Consider the following 23671-nt stretch of genomic DNA (forward strand, 5'->3'; position numbering starts at 1 on the left):
TGGCACGCCACTGCCCAGCGGTGCGTCGCTGGGCGGTTACGTGTGGTGCGCGGGGGCGCGGGGTGCGTGTGGCGCGGGGCGGGGCGCGGCTGTGCGCTTGAGGAGCGATGGCGGCGGCCTGAACTCACCTAGCACTGCTGCGGCGATCGGGCCTGGTCAGGGTCGGGTTCTGTGAGTGAACAGCAAGTATGGGCCGCAGGGCCCGGAGAGTCGTATGAGGGGCTGAGGGACTGTGGGATGACGGCAGCGGATTTGGTGGCTGTGCTGGTTGTGAGGGCATTGGGTGAGGGGCTGGCATGTGGTAAGGGGCCGGGTGTGTGTCTAAGGTAGGGGAGCAAGCTAAGAGCCTGAGGGTGAGCGGGCAAGTGAGGAGCTGGGTTATAAAAGGGGCTGGCGATGCGTTTCAAGGGACTGAGGGAAAGGGACTTGTGAACACGGTTTACTGAGGGGATGAGGCACCTGTGGGCAGAGGTGAGGGCAACACTGGGACCAGAGTGAGATGGTACGGCCTGTGCGGGGAGGGGAGAGTAAAGGGCAAAGGCGGGAGCATGTAAAGGGCTGCTGGGAAATGGGTGAGGGAGTTGAGGGTAGGAGATGGGGGGAAGGAATGAGGATTGTTAGGCTTTGATAAGAGGAGGTAAGTAAGTCCAACTTCGATGGACTGTCCTGCCCAGTGAGAGCAGTAGTTTCAGACAGAGTAGGATAGCCTGGGTGGAAGTGTTGTGTTTTATGAAGACAGAAAAATGAAGGCGTCATGGGCAGTAGTAACTAGGATAAGGAAAATCAGTTTTGAGACTTAGTTTCAGCCAGAGTAATCACTGAAACTGCCGGTTTCTCAAGTTCCTCTTTGGGACTGCCAACTTGGAGATGGTCCCTCTCAGGGAGGATTTTTGGCAATGACTGCCCACGTTTGTTTCCTCTCCACTTGCTTCTGGGCAGTCTTACTCCACTGCTGCCCCTCACCTATGCCTTGCTGCGCTCTGACTGTTGTCATCTGAAGTGGACTAACCACTTTGAGATGCTCATTCTACTTTCACAAAAGTTACGTGGTTTGTTACATACAACACTGTGTTTAGGTTCTCAAAACAGAATGGCTTTGCTCTATCTCACTTACTTACAGTTAAGTTTCAAAAAAATCCTTACTTTATTGAGGTAGATTGATATCCAGTAAACTGCTCATGTTTAAAATGTACATGGGTTTTGCCATATGTTTACATCTGTGAAGTCGTCACCACTTTCAAGATACAGAACATTTCTACTATACTCAGAGGTTTTCTCCTATTGCTTTGCAACTTATTCCTCCGTCCATGACACATTTTTGGGTTCATTTTAATAGTATCTTTCGGGTCTGTTTCTCCCTGCCAACCACATGTACATGAACATTTTAAAAGTTCTAGGGGCGCCTGGGTGGCTTAGTTGGTTAAGTGCCCAACTCTTGATTTCGGCTCAGGTCACGTGTGTCATGGTTTATGAGATTGAGCCCCGTGTCACGCTCTGTGCTAACAGCATGGAGCCTGCTTGAGTTTCTCTATCTCTTTCTCTAACAGTGTGGAGCCTGCTTGAAATTCTCTTTCTCTTTCTCTCTCTCTCAAAATAAATAAATTGAAATTCTCTATCTCTTTCTCTCTCAAAACAAACAAACATGAAAAGTTCTAGAAAACTGAGTTGGCACTCAGTTTTAATGGACAGTTTGCTTTCCTACCACTACATTAACCTCTCCAGTTACAGTTGGCCACAGAGCCCAGAGACCTTCCCCAACCTCAGGGAGATTTAGGCCTTTCCTGCCCAGACAATTCTCTTGAGAATGAAGGGCAACACAAGCCCAAGTTGCCATTCCGTTCCAGAGTCTCAGCCTCAGAACCAACTGTTCTGACCCATGGTATGTTTTCATTGCTTCTCTCTGGAGGCCAAACATTTTTATGCTAGTGCAACCCTTGACCACCTACCGTCATGGGCAGAACACTGTAGAACCTACGTGTATCATAAAACAGGGTTTAGAGCAGTGACTCCTAAACCCTGGGCCAAGGACAGTGCCAGTCTGTGATAAAGTTTTCATCCATCCAAGGTGGAAGGAGAGAAAGAGAACATATGAAACATGAGTTTTTCATAAAGATAAGTTTATTCTGAGACTCTTCTCTTCTTTTAGTGAAAGTGTGCTTTCTGACTAATGAAATAGTGGTGATGTTGGATTGTAGGTTTTAAAGAAATAGTCTTATTTGCCAAAATAAAAAGTAACAACCCTCTTTGTAAAATTTTTTAGAAATTATTTGTATTGGTTCCTGAAATCCAGAAATTTAGAGTGATGATTGTGTGGCTCTTGTATCATGTTGAGGAACATATGTTTATAAAGTGATTCTGTATAACTTCTGACATTTGAACAGCATTCATTCAATTTCACATTTCACTGGGTTTACATACTTTGTGAAGTAGGCAAGGGCAGGAATTTTCTGTTATAGATGAGGAATCATATTCGTAAACCAGAGGTCACTTAGCATAAAGTGGCAAGGCTGAACCCAAAATTTGGTCTCCTGAGAGTGACTTGGAGAAAGGTTTGTAACAGAGTGAAGGGATGTGGACTAAAAGGCACGTTAAGTATGGGGAAAGTTGTGATGACATGAGGGCATTATACTGGCAAAAAGCATTTTTTATCATTTGTAATTAATGTGGTTCCAAAAGAGATTAAAGACACTTTGAGGGTGACAGAGAGATGGGGCTTCTGTTTAACATTGTGGCGATGACATGGGAACAGGTATACATAATACCTGGTTCACCTTGTGATAGTGACAGGACAGTCATGTCATCAGAAGGTTCTTAGGGGGCTTTACAAATTCTTGGGTGTTCCAGAGAAAGCACTGAGTTTGGTAAGCTGTGCTGAACTCTGTTGAAAGAGTTGTGTAGTAAGTATAATCGATTTTGACTTAGACATACAGGTGGTCAATCTGAGAAGATGTAACATAAGTGAGGTGATGATACCTAGATAGAAACATGTTTGGAGTGCTGTATGTAATCATTTATTCCGCATCTGCTCTTCACCAGGCACTCTACTAACTACTGGGGGAACAAATTCATTCATTCATATATTCATTCATTTATTCATTCAGCAAATAATTTTTCAGTATGTAGTCTGTCCTTGTGATGCTCACATTTATGAGATAACAAGGTAGAGAAGACATGGTCCTCTGTGGTCTCCAGGAATTCTAAGTCAGGTTGAGAGTGATGATACATGAAAAGACCATTTCAGTTTAGAGAAAGTGTGAAATACAAAAGTATATCATGATGGGGCGGTTACTTCTTTGGTCTCAGTCTCTCCCTGTGTTCCAATCATATATATTCAGTGATCTACTGTGTGTCTCCACAGGTATCATAAAATTAACATGTCTAAAACAGAACTCACTGTCTTTGCTCCGAGAGCATGCTGTTGTACCATATCCTATGTCTCAGTCCAGGCAAGGACTTCAGTGTCATCTTCATTCTTTCTGTTCCTTGATGCCCTGATTTAGTCAGTTACTAAAATCTTTGTGTTTCCCTTTAAGTTATCTCCTCTTCATCTCTGTGGCTACATCTCCACTGTTAAAGTGTTAGTTTACTTCCTCCTCATCTCTGATCTGGATTCCCCCCGCATCCACCCCCACTCCCCAACAGCCTCCTGCCTTCAGTCTTGGTCTTTTCTAGTCTGTCCCTAGAATGATCTTTCTAAAAATACAAATGTAATCATGGAGCTCCTCACTTAAAAACTTTTGGCTCTTTGTGTTCTGTAGGACAACTTCCAAACTGCTAAATATGGCATCATTTGGCCTCAACTCACCTCTCCAGCCGCATCTCCTACCATTCCCTACTTTATGTTCTAGCTTGAATAAAGTGTTCATAGTTCCCTAACATGTTACTTTTTATCTTTGTAATAGCCTTTTCCCTAAGTAGGAACACTTTTTCTTCTCTGCCCAGTGAACTTTCCTTGTTCTTTAGGATCAAGTTCAGTTTCTCCTCTTTTTGACATCTTCTTTGTCATCATCACCTCAGAAGGGTGGAGAGGAACCATGTGTGACATAGGGATTCACTGTTGTAAAGGAGAGTCACCATGACTGAGGTTCATGTTGTGTAAGTCAGGTGAGATTCCCTGTAAGAAGCAGAGGTGGTACTGGGGAGAGGGGAGGGAGTGAGTTGGAACCACACATTGATAGCCCGTTTGTCTTATACATATAGGCTGAAGGATGGACCAGCAGGGAGGATATATGTAAGTTGAGCTCTAGATTAGTAGGCTTTTGTGAGGTCTCCCCTTCTTTTGTATTCCTGTGAGGTTTTAACCAGATCTTTCTACTTTCAGTATTTACGGTAATAGCTCATTCATGCCTCTTATGTTAGTAATCCGTCATCTTGCTTGGGAAGAGCCACTGTAGGGAGAGAAAGCTCAGGACTTTACTGACCTGTTCTTGAAAGGTCATTTTGATTTCTCCCTGGCTGCTGTAGATGTTGCAGGTGTATCCCTGCCCCCAGCTCCCTCCCTCTCTTGCCTCTCCCAGGGCAAAGGTTCCTCAGTAAAACTGAGCCACTTCCTACTTGTACCTACTATTCTGAGGTTGGTAGACACCCTTGCTGAATGTACCTGTAAGACTTTATTTTGTGCCCTAAGATGAGTGACTGAACTTGGCTGTTTTTGGGTCTGAAAGATCAGGTCTTTCTTCCCCCTTTTCCCCTGTGGCTGAGCCTGAAGGTAAATCTGGGAAGAGGGGTATACTTTTATATAGACTTTGCTAGGAAAGGGCACAGTAATAGGGTGGTGATTCCATTTTCCTTGTCTCGCTTTTGAACTCTGCATGGTTAACAGGGAATGAGAAAGTCTTAAATAGGTGACAGGAATACCAAGCTTTTTTATTTTTGCAGTTTGTGAGGGGCGCCCAGGTTAAGTGTTAGCTTCTGGGTTTTGAGACACTGATTTCAGTATGACTCTTCTTTTTGAGGTCTTTGAGAAAAGTTGGGGTTGGGGAGGGATGAAGAAAGGTCCTGGAGTCTAGTCTCTTTTGAGTTTGTGAGCAGTGCCCTTTGTTGGTCAAGTAATAAAGCAGAAGTGGGCACTCCTGTTATATTGCAAGGTAGGAATTGGTTGTTAATCTTTGGAAATGAGTCCTAGGAGCTAAAGGCAGTTTAGTTTTGGGCATGATAAAGCTTTACTTTGCTGAGACTGGATGCTTGGCTCATCTTCTACTCACCAGGGTATGAGTGTGAGATGGTGAGAATGGACTGGTCAGAGCAGGTTAGGTCTCGCCTCTCAGTCAGAAGTGAAGATACCTTGGTCAGATCGGATCAGGGAAGGGGGAAAGGAAAATGCCATTTACAGAGCACCTGCTTTGTGTGCCTCATGTGCAACATAGGTTATTTTATTTAATTTCTAAAACAGTAACAACACTTATTTCATCACAGATTTATAGATACGGAAACCTGAGGCTCCGACGTGTGAAGTGACTTGTTTTTTAAGGTCACACAACTGGAAATTGGTGCACTGAGATTCAAACCATTCTTTGAAGGACACCAGAGCTCCTGCTTTACCTACTACTTTGTGTTATTCTTCCTTGACCTTAGGGCCTCTATTTATTTTCCACCCTCAAATGAGATATGATTGAGAAAGCATTCTGTAAGCAGTAATAAATACTCTTGTATCATTCAGGGCAGATTGAAAACATTTGGTTTGGGAAGAATTTAATAAAGGGACTTATTTATGAGGTCATAGGCAGAGTTTAAGGAAACCAACAAGGGATAATGCTGTATCCCTGGGCTATTAACAGTGAGAGAACTAATAGAAGGGGACATTTCTTATTAGTATTCTCAACTGTTGGCTTTGCCTTCCCCATCCCATGCTTACTTGGTACCTTAAGTACTTGGGGAGACAGAAAGTACCTTTTCAGTACATCCCTGCTGCTGGTAGCTCCCAGTCTGTAGGCTGTTTGATGGTTTGTAGGAAACCATGTGTGAAAGACTGAGCATCGTTCTGTGGCTCTACCACCTTCTCACCCCTTCCTCTTCTTCCTCACCCCCACTCTTTTGGGTGAGTGAGTGAGGTAGGTTAGGTGGGTAGTGGGGTGGTGGTAAATATTTGCTTCCCTTTTTCAGATTTTAGATTTACCTGAACTGGCCCCCATCCTTTATTACTATTTTCCTCCTCAGAGAAAGTGGTACACCTCTTTTTCTCAGACTAGTCCTGTATAACTGATTTTTCTGTCTATTATCCCCATCCTATTTATCTACAACCTGTTACTTTCTTCTTACTTCTTTTCCTCACTTGACAAACAACCTCAAGGATCTCCATCCTAAAATAAAATAAAACCAAACAATAAAAACTCTTTTTCTTGACTTTCCACCTCCAACCTCTCCTAGTTGCTTTAAGCTGTTGCCCTGTTTGCATCCTTCTATGTCACTAACTTTCCTGATAATTGCATTTTATATTTCTTTGGCTCCTAGTAGTCATTCTTTAACTAATTACTTTCCTAAGTTTATCTAAAACTTGATTATTAAAACTGACTGTTTTCAATCTTCATTCTACTTAGTCTCTCTGTAGACTATACAGTATGGCAATCTCTAATTTCTTGAAACTTCCTTTCCTTGATTTCTAGATTATCATTATTTCTTGGATTTCCCCTTTCATTTCTGGCTACCTTCACAGTCTCCAACACAGGTCCTCTTTTATTTTCCTAATTCCTTGTTTTCCCTAGAATGTTGCCTTTGGCTCCTTTCAGGACCTGCTGATGTCTTTGGATGATTCCATCCCTCTCCATAGCTTCATTTACCACCAATTAGTTGTTGACTCCTGGATGTATATCCCTAGTCTTGATTTTTCTCTTGAGCTTAAGTATTATATTTCTATTTGCTTTCTGGACCATGGATATCCTATAGGCGTCTCAAAGCCCAACATATCCCAAACTGTGTTAATCCTTTTTTCTAAAACACTGCTGCCTTTGTTATGCGTTCCTTGCCTGTTCTTTTACTGAATCTCTTATATTTCATATCTGAGTCTTTTCTTATTCTCCATTCATTTATCAGGTCTTGTTGCCTCTACTTCATGGCTAAGTTAAATGTGGAGGCAGATTATGTGCATTTGCATTCCAGTCTTGCTACTTATTAGCTGACTAACTTTACAGTATATTTAACGTTTCTCAGCTTTGATTTTCTTATGTGTAAAATAGAGATAACAGTACATCTAGAGTTTTACTATATATGGCACTTAGAATAAAGCCTGGCACATAGTAAGTGCTCATTATATGTTAGCTGTAATTACTTTTAATTCAATGTTCAGTTCCATGAGCATTTTTGAATGCCAGGCACTGTGTTGGCACTGTAATTGCCAAGAATGAATGATTATGGTCACTTTTGAAGGAGGTTGGTGTTATTGGCAGAGACATTACAGGTGTAAATAATTTCATTATCACATGGGACATGCTAAGATAAAGGTAAATCTCAGATTTATCTTTTCTAATCCCTTTCTTAGCACCTTACTTCATCTGCCATCTGCCTCTCTCTGCTCCACCTTATTATACTGCTATCTGACATGTTTTTAAAGGCAAATTTGATCTTGTCATTTCCTTGTCTAAAAAATCTTTTTTTGTTTCCGGGGTGTCAGTAGATAAAACCCAAACTCGTTAGCCTGCTATTCAGTGCTGATCACATCCTTCACCTATATCTACCCTTCAACTCCATATTGTTTCTTTCTTCTCTAAGTAGTCTGTGATTATGCCATCTCAAACTTGCAACTGTTTTGTCATGTTCTTTCATAGTGCCATATTTTTGTACATTACTGGTTTTTTTAATGAAAAGAATTTTTATTAATGTTTATCTATTTTTGAGAGAGACTGAGTGTGAGCGGCAGAAGGGGCAGAGAAAGAGGGAGACACAGAAGCAGGCTCTAGGCTCTGAGCTGTCAGCACAGAGCCCAACGTGGGGCTTGAACCCATAAACCCTAAGATCATGACCTGAGCCAAAGTCAGACTGTTAACTGACTGAGCCACCCAGGTACCTCTGTACATACTGTTTTTAGTATGAAGGCCTTTTCATCTGCTCTCTTTGTTGGCAATATCCCAATTGTTCAAGATTTAAGTCAGAAGTCATCTCTTTTCTGGAATCCTGTGATAGTCTTGCAGACAGAATTACTTGCTTTCTTTCATATCCCTGTGATACTTTTGTAAATATCTCTGTTTATAATATTCATTGGAGGTTTTATATATGCTCCCCTCCCAACTGTTTTTTTATCTGTCTTTGTATTTGCATTGATTATTTGTGTAGTGCTTAGTACATTATCAGTATGGATGTACAGTGAATGAGCCCTTCCTGCTGCTTAGGACTGGCCCTGCCCTTTATAAGACTGTCTCCTATTCTGCAGAAGATTTCCTAAAGTATAGTTGCTACCTTCCTTTGGTTGTGAGTTGGTAGTAATGATAAGAGAGAGTACCTGGGTGGAAGGGGGTTGTGGTAACATAACCTAAGGGCTAAGTGTGGGGCTGTTGCCAGGTCTCTGGGTTCCTTCAGCCCTTGGTGAGCTTAAAGAGGAAGGACAACTGAACCACGCCTTTCCTCTGAAGTTTTTGTACTTGTGAGAGATAATACTGCTGAGGGGGTGAGGGGTGTGATGGAGAAGGAGCTGTGAGCCATGGTCTAGGCCAACAGCTGTTTTGGTGCTTTTTCCCTTTCCCTAGTGAGGGTGTCACGTCATGTCCTGAGGTGTGAGTGTTGGCTCTATCTGGCAGGAGTGGGGTATATTTGTGTATTTGGGAATGTATCCCTGTATTCTTTGGTGGAATGAAAATTGTTCTGCTCTTTTGGTTGGCTCTGGATTTCCGCCTCTTAAGAGTGTTCAGCTAGTTAAGGGTCTCTTGAGTTATTTCCTACTGGGTGGGCTTCTAGGAAGGGACTGTAATAGGTAGGAAAAAATTTTTTCCTCCATAGTTTCAAAAGGTTGGAATCAGATGAAGATTGAGTTCCTTCCTTCCATCCTTCCTTCCTTCCTTCCTTCCTTCCTTCCTTCCTTCCTTCCTTCCTTCCTTCCTTCCTTCCTTCTTTCCTTTTGTTTTTAAGTAACCGCTATACCCAATATGAGGCTTGAACTAACAATCCTGACAGCAAGAGTTGCATACTCTACTGACTGAGCCAGCCAGGCACCCCAAGACTGGGTTTCTTGTTCCTTCATTCATTTGTTTCTTCATTCATCCCCTTAAGCATTCATATGTTCAGCAAATATTTACTGAGTCCCTGGGTATTGCTCTAGGTGCTGGAGACACAATAGTAAACAAAGTAGACAAACCTTGCCTTTAGTGAGCTTACATTCTGATGGAAGCTAGACAAATAAATAAGCAAATATTTTTAGATAGTGAAAACTGCTAAGAAGGAAGGAAGATTAGGAAGCGAGTGAAGGTGGGAAGATGTACTATATAAATAGAATTAAGTAAGGCCTCTCTGAGGAGACAGAATTTGAAAAAAATAGAATGATATGAACAATGTGAAGATCAGGGGAAGAGTACTCCGGGCCTAGAGAATAGAGAGTATTCTAGAAGGCCTGCATGAGTAAAGTATGAGTGAGGAGGAGGATGGTAGGAAGTTAATAAAGATTAGATCATAGAGTACCCAGAGGCCAAGGTAAGGAATTTGGATTATTATTAGTGTGATAGGAAATCACTGGAGGGTATTCAGCAGAGGAGAGATGTAACATAAGTTAGGTTTTAAAAATATTACTCTGGTTACTTTGTGTAGAATAGACTGTCAGGGGAGGGGGAAGCAAAACTGGAAGCATGGAGACCAGATTGGAAGCTATTGAAATAGTTAGATGTGTTTTGAGGGAATAGGTGATAGGGTTTGCTGATAAACTGGACATTGGAATTAAGGAAAAGAAAAAATAAGGATGATGGTCAAGTTTTTAACCTGAGCATGTAGGTGAATGTTGGTATCAGTTCTTGAGATGGAGAAGGCTGGAGGAGTGACAGGTTTGGTGGTAGGGATGAGTTCTGTTTTAAACACATTACATTTAAGATGCTATGTGTGTACGTATGTGCGTGGACATTTCAGTGGATTGGTGGCTCTGAGTTCTTCCTCTTGGGGAGTGGAGGGAGGCAAACGCCTGTTAATCTCTTCCTTTCTCTTTCTCTTTGATTTAGATTTGCAGGTCTGGATTGGGCCGTGACCTCTGGGCTCCCAACTCCAGCCGGGTGTATCTTCTGGCTCCATGGCCAGCTACTGGCTCCTACAGACCAGATGAAGCAGACTAGAGACACAAGTGGAGAAAGCTGCCAGCTGGCAAATTCTCAGAGTGTGGCCTTCTGGCCACTGGCCCTGCCCACCCTACCTCATGGAGAGGATGAACTGGCTGAGCAGATTGGCCTCCCGGGGCCCTGGGCACCGTGTACCTCAGGGGTCCAGTCTGCAGACCCCTGTCATGGCTGACCCTGAGACCTGCCTTATGGTCTTCAAGAATCACTGGTCCCAGGTAGGAGATTCTATGCCAAATGGCCTAATCCACTGGCTGCTCCTAACTACTAATCTACTAACCTTCAGTTTTCTCTCACCATCCCATTTAGTCATCATATCATCGTAGATTCCTACTGTCTTCTGTTTCTTCAGGTAGTGCGAATTCTGGAGCGGCAAGGCCCTCGGGCAGCTCCTGGGGGTGCGGATGATCTCAGTGCTGTGCGCAACCACACTTACCAAATGTTGACACTTCTGGTAGAAGATCGCGCGGTCCCCTCGGCCCCCACGGCTCCTGGGCCCTTGTTGGAATTTGCTTTGCGTGAGGACCTGCTAACTCGTGTGTTGGTTTGGCAGCTTCAATGGGATGAGCTTGGGGACGGGGTTGAGGAACGGCGGGCTGAGCAACTGAAGCTGTTTGAGATGCTAGTGAGTGAAGCTCGCCAGCCACTGTTGCGACACGGTCCGGTTCGTGAGGCTCTGCTGACCTTGCTGGATGCCTGTGGCCGCCCTGTGCCCAGTAGCCCAGCACTGGATGAAGGCCTGGTGCTACTTCTCAGCCAGCTGTGTGTGTGTCTGGCCCGGGAACCTTCATTGCTCGAGTTCTTCCTGCAGCCACCTCCTGAGCCTGGAGCTGCCCCCCGCCTTCTCCTCTTTTCTCGCCTTGTTCCCTACGTCCATCGAGAGGGCACGCTGGGCCAGCAGGCCCGTGACGCCCTACTTCTGCTCATGGCTCTGTCGGCCGGGAGTCCCACTGTGGGCCGCTACATTGCAGATCACTCTTACTTCTGCCCGGTCAGCACCTCCTGGGATGGGGGGTGGGCTATGGTGTATTGATACTGGACAGCACCTTGCTATCCAGAAGATGTGGAGGGACTGTGTACTGGGTACTTTTCCTTTAGGTGGTAGCCCCCTGGGTTTGAAAGCAGTACCTGGAGTTGGGGTGGGGATGAAACATGGGCTTAGGTGGACAGCCCAGGTACTGAGGCTCTTTGTAGGCCAGTGTTCACAGGTGATGTCCTGGCACATTGGGTAACTAAATATCTGCTTGGGGAATAGCTCTTTCCCCTACTCCCATCAAAACTCTGGGTTAAAAGCTCCCCTGGTTCCTTTTTATATATTGTCTGAGCTTTTGGTAACCTGTCCTTGGGGATGGCCCCCAGGTGCTGGCCACAGGGCTGAGTGCCCTGTATTCCTCACTGCCCCGCAAGATTGAGGTTCCAGGGGATGATTGGCACTGCCTGCGACGGGAGGACTGGCTGGGGGTGCCAGCCCTTGCGCTCTTCATGAGTTCCCTAGAATTCTGCAATGCAGTCATTCAGGTGGGATTGCACTTCCCAGGAGGTCTGGTCCTTGGTCATTCTGGGGAGATGGGGTGGGAAGGGGGCACATTCCCTGGAGTTCTGTTATTCTGCCATCTTGGGGGTGGGGTATCTGCTTGTACCATTCTATTGCCTTCCAGACAGTGGCCACCTCACATTCCTCCTCCTTCTCTCTTGCACTCCTGCAGGTGGCTCACCCTTTGGTGCAGAAGCAGCTAGTTGATTATATCCATAATGGGTTCTTGGTGCCTGTAATGGGACCTGCCCTGCATAAGGTGAGAGTTATGGGTGGCAAGGCTGAGGGGTGGTGACCCCAATGCCAGGACCAATGCGGGAGGCAGTGGGCTGGGTACTCCTCCCCATTTCCTTGTCTGCTCCTAGTTCCTCCTTAGAGCTCGGGGAAAATAATTCAGTATATGTGCAGAGAGGCCTTAAATTTCTGAACTTTCCCTCCCCTTCGTCCAGACCTCTGTGGAGGAGATGATCGCCAGTACCGCCTACCTGGAGCTTTTCCTACGGAGTATCTCAGAGCCTGCTTTGCTCCGTACCTTCCTGCGATTCCTGCTGTTACACCGGCATGACACCCACACTATCCTTGACACCCTTGTTGCCCGTATTGGCAGCAACTCCCGGGTATGGCCCCTACCTCTGTCCTGGCTTACCTGGGTGAGCCACCTTCTCTCTCTGACCTTTGTTTTGGGAGGGTGTGCCTGCCCTTCTTTGGTCTTTGTCTCCAGCAATCACTTCAAAGTGAGGTGGCATTTACTTTCCAGTATTAAATTTTTGACCACTTAGGGAGTAGGTAACTACTCCTTTGCTTTTGTAATATAGGAATCTAGAACACAGTTTCTTTTTCTGGATAACCAGCTGCTCATCATGACTAGGGGTTTTGCTATTGTGCTATACTTGCAATGTAGCACTGGCCTGGGGTTCTCTTCAACTGTATATTGTACTGTGGCCTGCTATGGGTGACCCAAGATCACTTCTCCAGGTTTTGCATTTGCTTTGATAGGTGATCCAGCTGCTGCTGGTATGCTTAGCTTTTTTTCCCTTTGGATTTGCCACATTTGAACTGCTGTAACTTGGGGCACCCATCTCCCCACTTTACCTACTTACACATTTCTTTCCTCCTGAACATTTTTACTGAATGTTCACTATGTGCCTTATTGTTTTCTCCTACTAAAGATAAGTGGTAAACAAAGTAGACATAGTTGCTGGCTTCATGGAGTTTCCTTTATAGAGGAAGTAGAACACAAACCCATTAATAAAATAATTGAAAATTGTAGTCACTGGTATGAAAAAACTAAACAGGAAGCTTAGAAAATAATAGAGTGGTCAGAAACATCTCTGAGGAGGGGACATTGAGCTAAGACCTAAAGGTCATGAGGGAGTTTACCTATTAGGGAACAAGTAAAGTCTGGGCAGAGGATGCAGCTTGCAAAGTACATGAGATGGGGATGAGTTGAATGTATTTGAGGAAGTGACAGACCAGTAAGACTGGAGGTGTAGTAAGCAAGGGGGAGAAAGGAATGAGGTGAAAGTAGAGAGGTAGGTAAGATTCAGTCATGCATGGCCTTGTAGACTGTGGTAAGCAGTTTGGATTTTAACCAGTAGAAATATGTATGAAATAGGAGTAAGTCGTTTCCAAGTAATAAAGACCCAGAGTCTTTCTAGGGGAATAAAGCATTTGTTTAGTCATGAACTTTATGCCATTTATTTAGCTCTGGAACCATTCTTGTTATCTTCTTACAACAAATACTTGAAGTTCCCTAGGTCCTTATATTTAAAATAGAAGTTCTTGGATTACTAAAGGTTCTGGAAAACTGTTGAAGATCATTGAGATACCTTGAAGTACCTGGTAGTAGGCCTCTCGATAGGTGAGGTTTTGGGATAGCTGTTTTGTGTAGGTGAGGTTTCTGAATAATGAAGGGTATGGATGAAGTATTCTATACTGACTTTGATTAGACCAGTGTTGCTGAACAAGGTGCATACTTCAGGACTTGAAAGTGGCAACAGCTACAACAGCTTCTAAGGCTCTCTGCCTTAGATCTCTTAGAGTATAATATGCAGGGCATGTGTATTTTTACAATATTCCAAAAAGTTCTTACGATACATGCCTGAGTTAGTTAACAATTATTGGCAAAAGTCAGTAGGGAATAGATGTCATAGCTTTGATTTTAAAAAGATGTCAGTTTCTCATTATGCTAAAGTTAGACCTTTGTCCTCTATCTATTTGACCTGATAGAATGTCCTATTCATGTTTTGAGACCGTTAATTTCCTACTTGAGGTTTATTATTTTTTTTCCTATGCTGGGCTCTATCCATGTTGCTTTTGCCTTAATCTTATCCTCACTCCTTCGATTTTCTCTCATTGGGTTTAGTCTTGAGCATTTAATTTTTTTAGTCTTACATTTGGTCCTCTGGTCTCAAAAGCCTTCATATTCTTGAGGTATTTCTTCTTGGTTCTGGCTTCTCGGAGGACCAGATTGTTTCTGATTTCAGGATGCCTGTGTTAAACATGCAGTGGCTTTTCTTTCCATTGTTTGGCCTTTTTAGTCTTGATTCTTTTGGCCTGATTTTGAACTTCTTTAAACTTGTCTTTTGTGGCTTAAAGTGAATGCTGACTAGTCAGTCTGTGTGCCTGACTATCTGTTTTAGTTTCCCATTGCTGTCATAACAAATCACCACAAACATAGTGGCTTAAAACACACAAATTTATTACCTTACATTTCTGTAGGTCATACATCTGATACAGATCTCATTAGGCTAAAATAAAAAATGTTTGTCAGGGCTGTGTTCCTTTCTGGAGGCTCTAGGAGTAGATATGTTTCCTTGTTCAGTAGGGTTGCTGGTAGAATTTATTTCATTGCAATTTTAGGACTGAGATTCCTGTGTTTTTGCTGGCTGTCAGCTAAGGACCATTCGCAGATTCTAGGTCCTTGGTTTGTAGCCCCCTTCCTTTCATCCTCAAAGCCATCAATGGTGGATCAAGTCTGTCTCAAGCTTCAGATTTCTTTTTGACTCAGCTGGAAAAGGTCTTCTGCTTTTAAGGACTCAATTGATTTGATTGTGTCTTCCTGGATAATCTACGCTACTCTCCCCACCTCAAATTTCATAACCATAATCATATCTGCAAAGTACCTTTTGTCATACAATGTAAAATACTTACAGTCCTGGAAATTAGGACCTGGACATCTTTGGGGGACCTTCAGTGAATGTGAATGTTTTCATTGCTAGTTAAGATGGTCATTTAGGGTAAATCTGAACATCCATGCAAGTATCCAAATATGTGAACTGCTCTCTCATCACTTTCCCATTGCAGTTGGCTTTTAATCCTCCCACGGTTATTTAGTAAATGATGAGCACCTAGACTGTGCAATGTGCTCTGGACTAAGACCCAATAGTTGTTTTCAGGGAGCTCCATAAGGGAAGTAGAGAGAAAGTGTTGTGGGGATTCAGAGGAGAGAGGGAGTACTTACTTGTGTCTGTTCTCCTCCACTTTCTTCGCCTAGCCAGAGAAGAACCACCCTTCTTATTTTCTAAAACAAATGGTTTCCTCTATTCTGGACCCACCTGTTTTTTCCTTTTCCTGTCAGCTGTGCTTGAGCTTTTCTTTCTTCTACCTTCTGAGAGATACATCAGTGTTGGAGAGGTGACTCAGACTCCTCGTTCACAGCCCCGCCCACTTCCCAGCTGGGATTCTTCCAGGTTCTCTCTGGTTTCTTGTTGGTAGGCATTTAGTGACTGTGCAGCCGCAGTCTCTGCTGACAGGCGTTCACTTAGTTATCATATTGTGGTTGTCATTCTATTAGTCATTCACTCAGTCCCAGTATTTCTTAGGGTCTTTCTTCATGGGTATTCATTACATTAAGTACTGTGGGAATCTCTGCTTACAGGGGTATGTAGCCAGAGTCTGCTGACATGTGTGTATGGTCTGTAGAAATACAGAACCTGACACATGGTTCATTCTTATCTGTAAATAGTGAGGTCTTGCCTATAAAGGTCATGTGATCATTTATTTACTGCTTGAATGATTGTTATGTGCCAGGCCCTGTACACACACTACTCTAGGAGTGGTTGGCTGGGCCTGGGGCTGGGAGGGTTCCCATTTGGTAAACATCTTGGTGGGTAGAGAGCTCTTATGGTGACTCCCTCCCTCCTCCCCCACCCCCCCAGCTCTGCATGGTCTCTCTGAGTCTCTTCAGGACCCTACTGAACCTCAGCTGTGAGGATGTCCTGCTGCAGCTGGTTCTCAGGTACCTGTGGGGGCAGGGCTGAGGGATGGCTGATCCTGAACTCTCAAGGCCTTATGCATTGCTGGGCGATGGGTTGTATCGGGGTTGCTCATGTGCAGCATGGCTTAGCCATGTAGTTCCATTGGCCTGATGTTCTTGGAGCCTAGCTTGGCCATGTAGTTCCACTGGCCTGATGTTCTCCCAAGCCCTGTCCTTCCTTTCTGATCTATCCTGTGCCCCTTCTTCTGCTTTCCCAGGTATCTTGTTCCATGTAACCATGTGATGCTGAGCCAGAAGCCAGCTGTACGTGATGTGGACCTATATGGACGAGCTGCGGACAAGTTTCTCTCCCTAATCCCACGCTGTTGTCGGCATCGTGCCCCTAGCCCACCCCGTCCAGAGCATGCCTCATGGGCACGAGGTGGGCCTAGCAGAGAGGCAGGGAGAAGGGAGGACACCACGGGTATGGCCTGTGTTCTGGAGAGCCTAGCAAGAGGTGGGGTTAGGGTGGGGTGGGGGGAGACGGTCATGAGTGGCATTTCCATCTTTGGGGAGGTCAATGCCTTAACTCCACCAAAGAAATTTAGCTTCTGAGCAAAGCTACTCCTCTTCTTCATTCCAGTCGTATATAGTTTCTATTTTCCATTGTTTCTTTGGTGTTGGGGGTGGTGAGAGGGGGTGGTGGATGCAGAAAAGCTTAATTTAGAGGGTGGAGAATCAGCTGCCTAAATAGGTCACATGTCCTTGCTGCTTCACTGCCTTCCCACTTAGTCTCCCTAGGTGCCTTATCCCTCCTCCTGGCCCTCTGTCTGTCTGATTCCTTTTATGTTTTTTTCCCTCTGTAGGCCCTGGAAGCCCAAGTGTTGACTCCTCTTCTGTGGTAACAGTGCCTCGGCCCTCCACACCATCTCGTCTGGCCCTCTTCCTGCGACAGCAGAGTCTGGGTGGCTCGGAATCCCCAGCTCCAGCCCCTCGCTCACCAGGGCTCGCTGCATCCCCAGCCTCCAGCCCTGGCCGACGGCCCAGCCCTGTGGAGGAGCCTGGTGAGCTGGAAGACAATTACCTGGAGTATCTGCGTGAGGCGCGCCGTGGTGTGGACCGGTGTGTCCGAGCCTGCCGTACCTGGTCTGCCCCCTATGATGGCGAGCGGCCCCCTCCTGAGCCCAGTCCTGTTGGCTCCCGGACTAAGAAACGCAGCCTACTGCCTGAGGAGGACAGGGACAATGTGGGGGAAGGGGAGGAGGAAGAGCTGGGGAGTGGAGGGCTTGCTGGGGGTGCAGGGGAGGGCCCTGGCCACCTGCCCCCTCCCCAGCTCAATGGGATGCCAGGACCATGGCCTGAGGGGGCCAAGAAGGTTCGTCGGGTACCTCAGGATGGGGCTGGGGAACTGTCAGAGAGCACCCCTGAGGGCATGGCAGGACTAGAGGGCTTTGGGCAGGAGCTCCGGGAACTGGAGGTGGCATTGAGCAATGGGGGGGCTGGCTCAGAACCCCCACTAGAGCCTCCACTACCTCTTGAGGAGGAGGAGGCCTATGAGAGCTTCACCTGTCCCCCTGAGCCCCCCAGCCCCTTCCTCAGCAGCCCTTTGCGGACGCTCAACCAGCTGCCAAGCCAGCCCTTCACTGGTAAGCTACTTAGCCAAGGCCTTCCCCTTTGCATACTCTCTGCATGTATTCGACATGTTTGTGCTGATTTCTGAGACTTCTTGTCCATATCATTTCCGTGTACTTGCCCAGATCCTCATCCATTTTGCTTGAATCCTTTCCAGATACATGTCATACTTGTGTCTCTGTGTCTGTGTATACGTCTTCCATGCTTGTGCTGGTTGGAATATTAATTTATGTCTGAGCCTTGTATGTTCTATGTGCATGTTCCTCCTCTTCCCCAGTCTGGCCATTTCCTGGGATTGTGATCAGGATGTGTTTGGTGTTTCCTGGTGAATCACAACAGTATATCAGAACAATATATATGGAGGACGTATGTGGTGTCCTGTATGTGAGGCACCTGTAAGCCATGCTGTTCCATGCTGTTCCCACCAGTATATTTGTCTGGGTGTTGGGTCTCCTGTCAACTTTTCTGTGGACCAAGATCATCTCTTTTGGCATTCCCCTACTCTGCCCTCCTTTCTTCTCCCAGTCTCTTTAGAGAAGGACTCAATTTCAGGTTTTTCCTGTTCTCTGTTCTTGTACCTGGTTGGTTGCTATGAGTACCCAGTAAAAATTTCTTCAAAACTTGCGGTTAGTAATAAGGACTGAAGCAGATAGAATGAAATACCTCTTTGAGAGTAAGTGACAAAAGTGTAGCCCTGATCCTCCCAGCTGAGTTCTTTTGGTCTTTCTAAAGGCCGTGGAGCTAGACCTGACCCGAGTGGCTGGGCTCACTCCTCTTTGTTTTTATTTGAGAACCAGCTTTACCATCCCAGCTTTTATCTAGGTCTTATCCTTACTCCTCACCTCACTCTAGGGGACAAATGAACAAACAAACAAAATACAGCACCTCTGAGAAGCAGTGTCTAGACACACCTTTAGTGTCCCTCCATGTCACTGACATGTGTAAATCACTTACTATGATGTTAGTTCCTTGAAAGAACTCAGCACATGGTAGCTTTTTACTAGAATTATCATCTTTTGGGTGTATGGCAGATATAAGTTGACCAAGGTATCTACTCATCTTATGGTTTTTTGTAGTCAAGTTACCGTGCCTTGATCAGTAGATGTCCCAGCGGGGCCTGGGATATGCTGCCCTCCTGCTTGTGCAGCATCGGGGCTTCTGCTCTAGAGTCATGACAGCTCCCTCTTGGAGACTACAGAGAATGTCTTTCCAGTTATTTAGGCTTTGCTTCCTGCTCAGTACCACTAGAAGGTGGTATGCAGGTTTTACCACATTCTTGAAATATTAACTGAAGCCGCGTCTCTTTTCTTCTTTGTAAACTCCTCTGAGCTTTTTGAATTTTCTCATGCAAGAAAGTCCCAGGAAATGAGAGAAACAGAAGGACAGAATTATGGGGTATCTTAGGACCCTGTTAAACTAGAGTTCTGTGGAGCTAAGGCCGGTCATACATATTTGGAATAGAGACTGTTCCAGGATCTTTTTTGGAATTCATTGCCTGTTTTCCTTTCATCATTTTCCTGTCTCAGTTCATGGTACAGTTCTTAGGTATAATCCCTTTCCCTTACAGATCACTGGTCAGACAGACTAATGGTTCTAGAGGCCACGTGCTGGTGATCTGGCTCAGTTGAGGCCGATTCTCCCAGTAGATGATTCTAATCCCTTCTGTTATCCTCTCGCTCAGCAGAGTCTACTCTTAATGAGTTTTCTCTGACTCTGAACTAAACATTTTTCTATAAATTCTCTTCTACCTTCTTGATTGCTAATTTCTTCTTTGGGGCTTCCAGAGATTTCTGCCCTATCTTTAAGTTGGCCTGTGTAGTTGCCTTTGTCTTTGTTACAGTTCATTCTTGCTTTCTTTATGATTAAAGTATAGTGTTATCCTCTGTTTTGTGTGTAACCTGATTCTTCTTTTGGTCCTAATCACTTTCTTGCTTGTTCTTTCTTCTGTTATGTCTCTTGGGTGAAACTTTTTAAAACACTGAGAGACATTATATAGCGTATAGTTATTACTGAAACCTTATAATTTGCTACATCTTAGGCTAACTGCTTTATAAGAATATTCTTTGATCCTTTTAATAATCTTGTGAGGTGGGTGTATTTTATTTTGTTAAGTAGGACACTATGCTTAGAGAATTTTGATTCATCCAGTAACTTAACAAGTAAAGGATAAAGCTGGAATTGGAAACCAGGTCTTTCTGACTCCAGAGCCTATGATCTGGCTCTTCATCTTGAGTATAAAGCTGGCATGTGGGACTCTTGGGTCCACATGGTGTCTGCCATTTCATCTCCTCCAGAGTAGGTGATCACAGGATACTTAAATATACACAGACACTGATATACAAATGATTTTCATCTAGTAGTGGGAGGTCTCTTGGTTTTGGGAGGAATGCGTGCAATGTGCATTGTGTTCAGGCCTTGTATCCTTGTGCCCACCCTCCCCAGGCCCCTTCATGGCTGTGCTCTTTGCCAAACTCGAGAACATGCTGCAGAACTCCGTCTATGTCAACTTCCTGCTGACGGGGCTGGTGGCCCAGCTGGCCTGTCACCCCCAGCCCCTGCTCCGCTCTTTCCTGCTCAACACCAACATGGTCTTCCAGCCCAGTGTCAAGTCCCTGCTGCAGGTGTGCGATGCATGCATGCATGGGTGCGTCCGGGCTCCATGGTGGGCCAGGCCCACAACTGGAGTGATCCTGGGGGGGCTGGGAACAGGCTCAGTGGGATTAGAAAGGACCATCAGTCTAGAGCCACACAGAAATGTCATGAAGTTGTGCTTCATAGGTACTGGGTTCTGTGAAGAATAAAATTGAGAGCTTTGCGGCCTCCCAGGAGGACTTCCCAGCACTGCTATCCAAAGCCAAGAAGTACCTCATTGCCCGTGGCAAGTTGGACTGGGCCGAGGGCCCTGCAGCAGGACCTGCCCCCCGCCGCTCTGATCCCCTAGGTGAGGCCTACTCCACTGCTCCAGTCCTTTTCCTGCCTTCCCTAGATAGTTAATTAACCCAGGTAAATTGAGCTCTTATTAAAGGTGAAACCTTGTGCCATGAACTGAAGAGCTGTAGGAAATTGAGTCTTGATGTTTGTCCTCTGGCTTGTGGTCAGGGGATAAAATATAGTTGTGTCCACTAAGAGCCAAATCAGCAGCACTAGCAAAAACTGAAGTAGTAAGATAGGCAAGGGGACAGAGTAGTGTCTAGGTTAAGGGATTGTTGCAGTTTGGGAATAGGCATGGCATTTGACATGGTCCTCAAGAGATAGATAGGACTTGGGTAGCCAAAGGCGTGGGATGGCTTTACTCTTTTGTCCAGGGGACAGCACGGACTATTGTGTTGGAGCAGGGGATTTGGACGGTGGTGGAGCAGTTGGCAATAAGACTGGAAAGATTAGGGCAGAGCCCAGATTAGGTTCTCAGATTAGGAGTTGGGCTGGGTAGAAGTTGTGATCTTTTGGGCAGTGAGAACCCATTGGAGGTTCTTAGATATGAGAGTGGAGAGATAAGCATATTAGTTCATGTGATAAGTGAATTGGAGCCAGGAGAAAATAGTCAGGAGGCTTCTGCTGAAATGCAGATGTGACCTGCAAAGTTTGAATTAGAATAGTGGAAACAGAAAGGAAGAATTTGATAATGTGGAAATGGAAAGGAAGTCTTGGCAGAGTTTGGTGAATGGTTGTGGAGTACAACGAAGAAGGAAGAATTAAATGTGGCCATGCAGTTTTAGTTAAATCTAGATCTTCCATCAGTAAGTGTCTGGGCGTTTGCTGTATGTACTATCCCTTGTCTTTGGCACAGGCTACTCAGAGAGGTACAAGATGAGACATCTGCTTTTAAAGAACTGACAGTCTGGAGAGTGACTAGAGAAATGTAATGACTGGGAAAGCAAGGTCCCAAAGGTGGTAGAAGTAGTGGGATCCAGTGCACCAGGGAAGGATTAACTTTGGACAGGAAAAGACTTTTTTCCCCTTTTGAGACAAATGAGGATAGATCAAAGGAGGAAGTGATACGTACCCATGGAGTTGTAAGGTGTGGAGGGCAAGGTCAGGAAATTGAAGTCCTTTATTTGCTAATCAAAGTAGGAAGCAAAACAATATGCTAATACAAGAGAGCAGGGGTGAGATGGACGTATGAGAGATGTGGGTTGGGAAGACAGTACCAGAATGGTTATTATACAGCTGTGCAGACCCAGCTGAAGTTCCTTAGCACGATTTCCTCATGGTACAGCACTGTGAATCTGTCTTATTTCCATAGTGCTAGTATTGGGTTCACTGTAGAAGCAAGTAAGAGTCTAAGCCCTTGAACTCACAGATTACTGTATGAGATAGAAGACCTATAAACTATAAACAAGTTACTACAGTACAGTGTGATAAAGGCAGTGAAATGGGAAGTCAGTGGAGGGCAAATCAGAAGTTTCTCAGAGGGGTGAGGATAATAAGATTAGGCCAAGGATGATGAAAACAGTGGGGAGAGCAAAATTAAGGCCTAGAGGGCTACAGAAGTATGTAAGGATCTTGGAGAGTTCCAGGAAGAGCAGTACGTGTGGGTGCAAAAGCAGGGGAGGGTGTAAAGAGTTTGGACAAGAGGTTAGAGGGGGCAAGTGAACCTGGTTGTGAAAGGTTCTGAATGCCATAGTATGCCTGTGCAGCGTATCTCTCTAGCCAATATTAGAGATAGAGAGTGGTAACTGTAACGTGATCTATAGACTGCCTTAGAGATGGGACAAAGATCCAGATCCAGAGACAGGAATCTAGGAAGAAAATTAGAGGAGAGATGGCAGTATTTTAAATGGTTCATTTGAGTTTAAACGAAGGTGAAGTTTGGCCATGTGAAGTTGTCTTCACTGACGTGAAGTAGGAGTAGGCTTTGGTGGATCTAGGAGAGGCACTGGTGGTAGGCAAAGTGGTGGCACAGGAGAGCAGATTGTGGAGGGGTAGTGGAGTATGATGGAACTGGTAACGTCCCTGGACTATTATTGCATGTACATCCCGTAGGTGGTGAAGGAGCAGAGGCTGTGGGTTCTGTGTTATAGATAGGCAGAGGGGAGGTGGAAGTGGTTGGTTCTAGTTCAGGAGCATAAGGTAAGGGTGTGTTATAGCCTGAGGACAAGTAGCTTAGTGATGGTAGGATAACAGTTGGAAAGGGAGGAGCAGTTAGAGAGTCCCTCAGAATGAGAGGGCATGGAAAAGGGGTCTTGGTTGGGAGTGAAACTGTTGAAGTATTGACTGACTAAGAAGACTAAGGGTGATGGTTGGCTTGGTGGGGAGGTAGCATTTTGGTTTTAGAGTCCTAGTCCAGACGTCTGTGAACCCAGGGAGGGGGGCATCTCTCAGACTGAGAGAGCATGCCTTACCCCAGCACCTTCATGATCCTCGATACCCATTTATTCCCAGTGAAGAGCCGGAGGCCATCCTTGGGGGAGTTACTCCTGCGGCATGCACACAGTCCAACCAGGGCCCGGCAAGCGGCACAGTTGGTTCTTCAGCCTGGGAGAGACGGCGCAGGACTTGGACTAGGTGGGGGCTCCCCTGGGGCTTCAACTCCGGTTCTACCCCCTCGGGGTGGGGCCCCTGAGCGCCAAGGTGAGGCTCTGCGAGTCAAGAATGCTGTCTACTGTGCAGTCATTTTCCCTGAGTTTCTCAAGGAGTTGGCTGCCATCTCCCAGGCCCATGCTGTCACCTCACCTTTCTTGTTGGATACTTCAGAGGAGGGATCCGGTCCTCCTGTCTCAGGCTTCGGGCCCCTCAATCCTTAACTTTCTTCCATGGACAATCAGGGCTTCTAGTGGCCTGGGCTGGGGCCGGGGTATAGGCTCCTTTTTATGTTTGGAGGCAGTGGCAAGAGGACTTTTTAATTTATTTCTGATGAATGTTTTATGGAGAACTTGTTGCAATATGTATAAAAGGGAAATCTCTATTCTCTGCTTATTCTTCTTTCCCACCCTTTTTCTCTGGGGCTGGGGCCCCAGGAAGGTTGTACATAAATGGGAGGTCAGGGGTATTTTCTCTCTCGTGAGGACGTTGGTGCCAAGGTTTCAAGGTGCTTCTTACACCCTTAATGGGTCAGGGGGTCATGGAGCC

General features: G+C 45.4%; 1 protein-coding gene across 8 annotated transcripts; it reads left to right on the forward strand.

Annotated features, from left to right (window-relative positions):
- FAM160A2 (family with sequence similarity 160 member A2) lies at positions 1-23507 on the forward strand. Of its 8 annotated transcripts, none has more exons than XM_029915213.1 (12): positions 1-20; positions 10128-10456; positions 10591-11229; positions 11598-11756; positions 11945-12031; positions 12222-12422; positions 15933-16012; positions 16249-16454; positions 16837-17616; positions 20045-20223; positions 20381-20543; positions 22985-23507. In XM_029915213.1, the coding sequence occupies exons 2-12, from the start codon at positions 10319-10321 to the stop codon at positions 23344-23346; spliced, it is 2994 nt and encodes a 997-aa protein (XP_029771073.1). In that variant the 5' UTR covers positions 1-20; positions 10128-10318; the 3' UTR covers positions 23347-23507. The 8 variants fall into 8 exon arrangements, with proteins under 8 accessions (XP_029771073.1, XP_029771072.1, XP_029771078.1 ...); XM_029915212.1 differs by lacking the exon at positions 1-20 and adding an exon at positions 87-171; XM_029915218.1 differs by lacking the exon at positions 1-20 and adding an exon at positions 87-171 and having other exon boundaries at positions 16837-17034.
- The last annotated feature ends 164 nt before the right edge of the window (positions 23508-23671 follow it).

Source organism: Suricata suricatta, chromosome 11 (genome assembly GCF_006229205.1).
Source record: "Suricata suricatta isolate VVHF042 chromosome 11, meerkat_22Aug2017_6uvM2_HiC, whole genome shotgun sequence".
NCBI classification, from domain to species: Eukaryota; Metazoa; Chordata; class Mammalia; order Carnivora; family Herpestidae; genus Suricata; species Suricata suricatta.